Raw genomic sequence first — 6295 nt, forward strand, 5'->3', positions numbered from 1 at the left:
ATCTACCTCAGTGTGTGGTGCTATAACAATCCAGTTTTTGTTTCTGCTTTGCTGTCAGCCTTCTTATAATTTTAAAGTGTCTTAAACATGTTGTTGAGTAAACTCAGAATGACTAGACATCAAAGCTACAACACTAGCCACAATACAGCACAGATAACAATGCACGGATACACATACAAAAGCATAACGAAGAGACCAAACGGCAGTAGGCAGGTGAGAAACAGAACAGGTTATCAGAATACGCACATTACAACATCTATTATCGTACTACCATTATTGGATCAATACTGTCACACCAATACAGTAAGTAAATCCTTAAAAAACAATATTCTCCAACAACAAATATTAAGAACTCAAATGTGTTCTTCAGTAACAAATGAGTGACACAAAGAAATGGGTGAAACACTTCAAATGTTTGGAGGAGCCTGGAGTTATCTTTACCCACAACTTTCTCTCAGTTGCAGATGAGATCACTTTAATGAACATATTCTGTTCAGTGCAAGAAAGTCTATTAGAACTCATCCAAACAAAAATGATTTTATTTTATTTTTTTATAAATGGAGGAATGACAGTATGTATCATACTTAGGGGTGTAAAACAGTATATAAAGATACTTAGAAATCTGAATTATATAGGAAGTAATGTTTATAGGTAAGACAGAATGAAAGAAAGATGAGAGTCTATGTAAATTATCGGTATCAAGCCAAACCAGAATAAGTGTTATTTTTTCCATATAAGTCCATATTGACAAACATGTTATTTTTATGGCAATGAGAACATGTCAATCAAAACATTTGCTATCTGCAAAAACGTTTAAGCATGATTGCACTACAAAAGTTAAAAATAAAGGCCCTCAAAGCTTTTATTTTGAAAGAGAAATTGTCTAGTCTTATTCTGGCCAAGCTTGATGCAGCTACATAACTCTGGATCTATGGGGGGAGTTGGAGGATCAACAATAACTACAGGGAACTAAAGAGGAAGAGTGATGGATGAAGAATGGGGGGACAGAGGACAGTAGGGTCAGTGTACCTCTGCCAGGTCAGAAAAAAGGACTTGACTTGCGCCTCGCCTCAGAACGTCCCAGTAACTCCGCGCCACAAACTCCTGACTGTCTTTTTTTAGCACCTGTAGGAGCGGTCAAGCAGGGCCAGAGTCAGTTCACCTACAACTCAACCACTTTATGAAGGAAACATCAGCGTCCAATATTGACTCTATCAAATCTCATATACAAACAGATATAGTTGATTTATATGTTATCATTACATTACTTATACTGTACATATAGAGCATATTCATGAACAGTGTGTTAAACATCCTATTGAACCACCTTCTAAGGGAAACTTCATATTGTTCAGTTTTGACAAAACGGAGAGAACAAATAATAAACTAATAGTAAACTGACTAGTACTAAGGTACTGGAAATGTTTTGCTAACTCTACATTGGTGAGTGCTGTTTATTAGAATAATTTGCAAAAAACAACTAGTGAAGAGGGAAAATGTGAATGTTTATAATAGTTGTTCTGTCATCACTACAGTTTACAGTAGTGATATCCATTTGTAATGTTAGATTTAACAATAAATTCACCCTATCAACTGTGATAAGCACCAGGCATAGAAACCTCTGTAATTGTTTCAAACAAAATAGGAATGAAGGGATGGTCAAATGTAGGTTTATGTAATTAACCTCTAAAGCTTTTATGTGCGCTGCTCCTCTAGCTTGGAACACTATGCAAAACAAATTGAAACTGAGCATTTTGGTTCCCTTGCATCATTTTAAAGCTCGCCTGGATGAAATGTTATTTGATACCTGTCATTGTGAATAGGTTGCTAATTTGTACCCCTGTAATTATGTTGTATGATGTCCTTTTTGTTTTCTGTTGTTTTTCTGTGTAACCAATGTGCTGCAGGTCTCCCTTGAAAAAGAGATCGTTGATCTCAATGGGATTCACCTGGTTAAATAAAGGCTACAAACAAACAAACAAATACAAAATTCCCCGACCCAAAACATTTTCAGATGAGTCGTCTGAACATTTTGCTGTCCCAAACGCCACAAAAAAGAGCTGCTGCCTATCTGAGCGTATCCTGCTTTGATAAAAGTCGACCATGCTGCCTATCTCCTGACCACCCACCACGCCTGTCTCTCCAGGGACAACGCAGCAGCAGCCATTTTAACATGACCCTGCACTGCTCTTAACTTCACAGTGACAATGCAGCTATCAATCATGACACCGACAGAAGGAGGAGGTGTGTGTGTGTGTGTGTGTGTGTGTGTGTGTGTGTGTGTGTGTGTGTGTGTGTGTGTGTGTGTGTGTGTGTGTGTGTGTGTGTGTGTGTGTGTGTGTGTGAGACATAGAGAGAGAAAGAAAGAGTGCTTCTAGTCTGACAAGAGGCCAGTGGCTGGTAGTTTACAGTTACTGGACAGCACACATCCATTCTGACATTTTTGCTGCACTATACTACATCTGCATCAATACATTTTCATCACCCTTGGGCTTTAGCAAACATGTCCAGTGGTTATCATCATATCTCTCTGTTGCCTTGAAATATCCTGCTCTCTATGCGTGTTAACAAACCCCCAACAGAGACAGACACATTGCCAAACAAACAGCACACGTCCCAAAACAGTCTGAAATGGACAGTGTCTGATTGTGTTTAAAGCTTTAGAGTGCCTCAAGTCATTTTAAATCACATCACTCTCTTTTTGCAAGAGTTCATCTCTCCTGACCCCTTAAATCTATTACTCCTTCACTGCCATCCCCTCTCCATTCATCCCACCCTCTGCCATCGTCCCCCGATCAATCAGCCAGCTGACCTGACAGATGGACGCTCTTGAAGGAAGTCTCTCTCTATCCCGCTTATTCTTTCTTTTCATTCATCCTTTCAACTGTCTACTGTGTTCGTTTGACTGACAACAGAGGATCAGGTGGACTGGGTCAGGGTTAGGCGTTTTTCAAAGACCAGGTCAGGACACAAAAGTGGGTGACAGAGGCATTAAACAAAGTCCTCTAAGTATCCCAATATAATTGACATATACACCTTACAAACGTACCAAAGTCCCCGGAATGAAAGGGTGAAATTTACTTGACAATTTTACTTGACAATTTACTTGACACTCTATTGGACAGAGCAGTGCTTCCTCGCTGAGCTTTGGATGAGAAGGTCTATACCACTCTTGAGTTTGAATAGTAAATATGAAGCTAGAATCAGGTGACGGTTAGCTAAGCATAAAGAATGTAAGCGGGGGAAACAGCTAGCCTAGCTCGGTTTGAAGTTAAAAGAGAAGCCTCCTGATAGGCACAGGGACTCTCTGCAGTATTTTTGTCACCGTACTGTAAGTTTGCCAGGCAACCAGAAGAGAGGTCCCAATAAATAGTCTTACGCACAATCCCCTATTAAAACCACAACATACAGTGCACATAGGTGTAATTACAGGTGTTGGTAGGCCGATTTCAGTACCTGAAATGTTTCATTGGACTAGGCTAGCTGTTTCCCCCTAGCTTGCTTCCAGTCTTAACGCTTAGCTAAGCTAACAGGCAGTTTGCTTTAGCCATATCATCTATAGATTTAAGAGTGGTATTGATCTGCTGACCTCACTATTGGCAAAAAAGTGCAAAAAAGCGCAAAAAAACTATTCATTATTTACGTAATTATTCACAATATTGCCCAATGCAAATTAGGATGATTGATTGAGTCATTTTACCCAAAAATAAGGTCAAAGAAATTATAAATGTTTTGATTAGTAAGATGTTATGCAGAAAACCTAACACTTATTATTTTATCACCACAATGTTTAAGTCCCATATGTGGTTTATTTATATTTAAAAAAATTACGTTTTCTGCCTTCTTTTACAAATGAAACAAAGTATTATGTCGCAATTTAGCTGACAGAAACAGCTAGCTGTCTGTTCCTCTGTTTATCCTTCCATCCATTTCTTAAACCATCAAAAGACGAGCAGAAGAGAGACTAAGGGGTTATGGTTTTGGATACATACGCTGTTCATGGGGGCAACCTGATATCCATAGAGCTGCATACTCTAGCACACAGAGAGAGACACGAGAAAGAGGAGTACAGAGCATGCAGTCAGAGAGGAGGAGGGAGGAAGAGAGAAGGTAAAATACATGTTAGTACATGCAGAGAGGCTGTGGATACGCTCTTCAGAGGGATGTGTCATTTTCAACACATCCGTGATCACATTTTAGAACAACACACACTTTGCATTACAACACTTTGAACGGAGGATTTGTAAAACTTGATCCGTGTGAGGAAAAGTGTATATGCTTTGCATGGGTTTTTATTACCTAGAGATTCAAGCCCATCCAACACTTGGTTTGGGAATAAAATACAATATATATTTGTACAGTTACAGTAAAGAAAAATATATTATTCCATATTTAGGTCGGCAACCTTGAGAGCCTTGAAAGGAGCCTATATAAATAAAACGTATTATTGTTATTATTATATTTGGGTTGGCAGATATTTAACATTTCTGTACAAAACTAGCACTTTTAAAACGGAAGCACTATTATATTTTTGTATTTAGATGTATAGCACATATTTTGTATAGTATTTTATATATTCTGTACAGTTGTTTATTACTCTTTTGTATATATATATATGTTCCTTGTACATTTTCTGGTAGTATTTGTGTCATGTTTTATTGTATTCCACTTTTCCATTCCACATTTTTACTATACACAATACTTTTTAAAAATAATATATGTGGTTAATTATTATTGAAGTCTCTCAATATGTTAATGTTATGCACCAATACACATGAATTGTATGTGAAAACCTTCTTGGCAATAAACTAGATTGGATATTCTGATATTGGCATGTCTAGATATTAGCTGACATATTGTCATTTGGCTCTAATTCAGCATGAAGGTTTTCAAGCCTGCAGCTATAATGATAAAAAAACATTGTTCAGTGTAGTAAACCATAGTGACCTCTGTTGTTCAAAACCAATCACAGAAGTGTCAAAAAAGACACATTCTTTTAAGAGTGTATCCCATATAACAAGTTCACAGTAAAACAGAGGAGATACCACACTGTCAAAACAGTCTCTATAAGGGAGCATGCACTCAAACATGATTACATGAAGGGTTTATCTAACTGTAATACTTGCTTAAATATAGATGACAACAAACTTGGATGATGATCTGTCATTTTCAATACATTCTTAAGACACAGCATTTGTTTTATACCTTAAGAAACCGAGAGGTGATGGATGCATTAAAATGCCATTTTAAAAGGGAAGGAACTTTACAGTAATGTGTTATTTTTATATTTTAACTGGTACATTAACCAAAAGTTAAATAGCAGCATCACTGATGTCCATAGTATTAATGTTTTCTTCACAATTGGAGCGATTAGTGAAATAAGTTTACCTACCTCTCCTCACACACAAACACACACTTGTCCCAGGTTACCAACTTTCTTACCAGCTGTGCCGACTTCTCCGCATCTCCTTTCCTCCCTCTTTTTTCATTTTTTTTCCGGAAGATCTCCTGAAGCTATAATGAGAGAAAGCTCTGTTTGAAGCTTTGAAATGATCATATGCACACAAATTCAATGTGCACAGGTTGAAGTTAAATAATTGTTTTCATACTGGTCTATGATATGATTCAAGTATGGGCCTTTTGACAACTTAAATTAAGAGATTATTTGTCTCTAGTTTGACATTTAAAGGGATTTATGGTCACATATTGTATATTCAAAGTTAAATCAATACTGAAACGCTTGATGCAGAGAACTTCAGTTGTATTACTAGTAATAGTTCATTCATCACTATTCCCTTTGATTGACTACAGATGTCAATTTTCAGCAGAAAGATCATAGTTTATCAGCAAACACTAATTTTTTAAGGTATACTCCCACAAGATCATCAGCCATTACCATCCCACTCCCAGCAGCCTCCACAGGGATTATGATCACTTCCTGCCTGCAGCAGTGTTTTCAGTTGAAAATCTGTTGGTCCAATCCCACAGGGAAAGTGAGACACATGCAGCCATCTAGGTTTTATTCTAAAGAAATTATCTTACTCAAATGCTCTATAGATTATCCGTTGAAAAGTAAAATGGAAATCAGCTTTTAAATGCTGTGAGTGTAACAAATAGCTTCAGGCCTTTGGGATTCAAGGTTCATAAAAACATGAATCGTCCATCCCTGTTTCACTTCACACTTATTCTAAATATCTATGATATCATAGCATTGCCCATCTGTGTCAGGAGTGATGTTAAAAATAACATTAATTCAGTCATTGGGTGGATTTTCTCCCAGTATCAGAGACTCACC

General features: G+C 37.3%; 1 protein-coding gene across 6 annotated transcripts in view; it reads right to left on the bottom strand.

The window, feature by feature from the left end:
* micu3a (mitochondrial calcium uptake family, member 3a) overlaps positions 1–6295 on the bottom strand; it is a 29452-nt gene that overhangs the window by 10017 nt on the left and 13140 nt on the right. For 4 of the 6 annotated variants that reach the window (XM_034120767.1, XM_034120769.1, XM_034120768.1 and 1 more), the window contains exons 6-9: position 6295; positions 5443–5514; positions 3993–4034; positions 1030–1125 (exon numbers count right to left, since the gene is read on the bottom strand). The exon at position 6295 is cut by the window's right edge and continues 82 nt beyond it. In XM_034120767.1, the coding sequence (XP_033976658.1) occupies positions 1030–1125; positions 3993–4034; positions 5443–5514; position 6295 (211 nt within the window). The remainder of the gene's footprint in view (positions 1–1029; positions 1126–3992; positions 4035–5442; positions 5515–6294) is intronic. The other 2 variants (XM_034120771.1, XM_034120772.1) reach the window with 2 other exon arrangements.

The sequence above is a fragment of the Trematomus bernacchii genome, unplaced genomic scaffold (assembly GCF_902827165.1).
Source record: "Trematomus bernacchii unplaced genomic scaffold, fTreBer1.1, whole genome shotgun sequence".
Taxonomy (NCBI): Eukaryota; Metazoa; Chordata; class Actinopteri; order Perciformes; family Nototheniidae; genus Trematomus; species Trematomus bernacchii.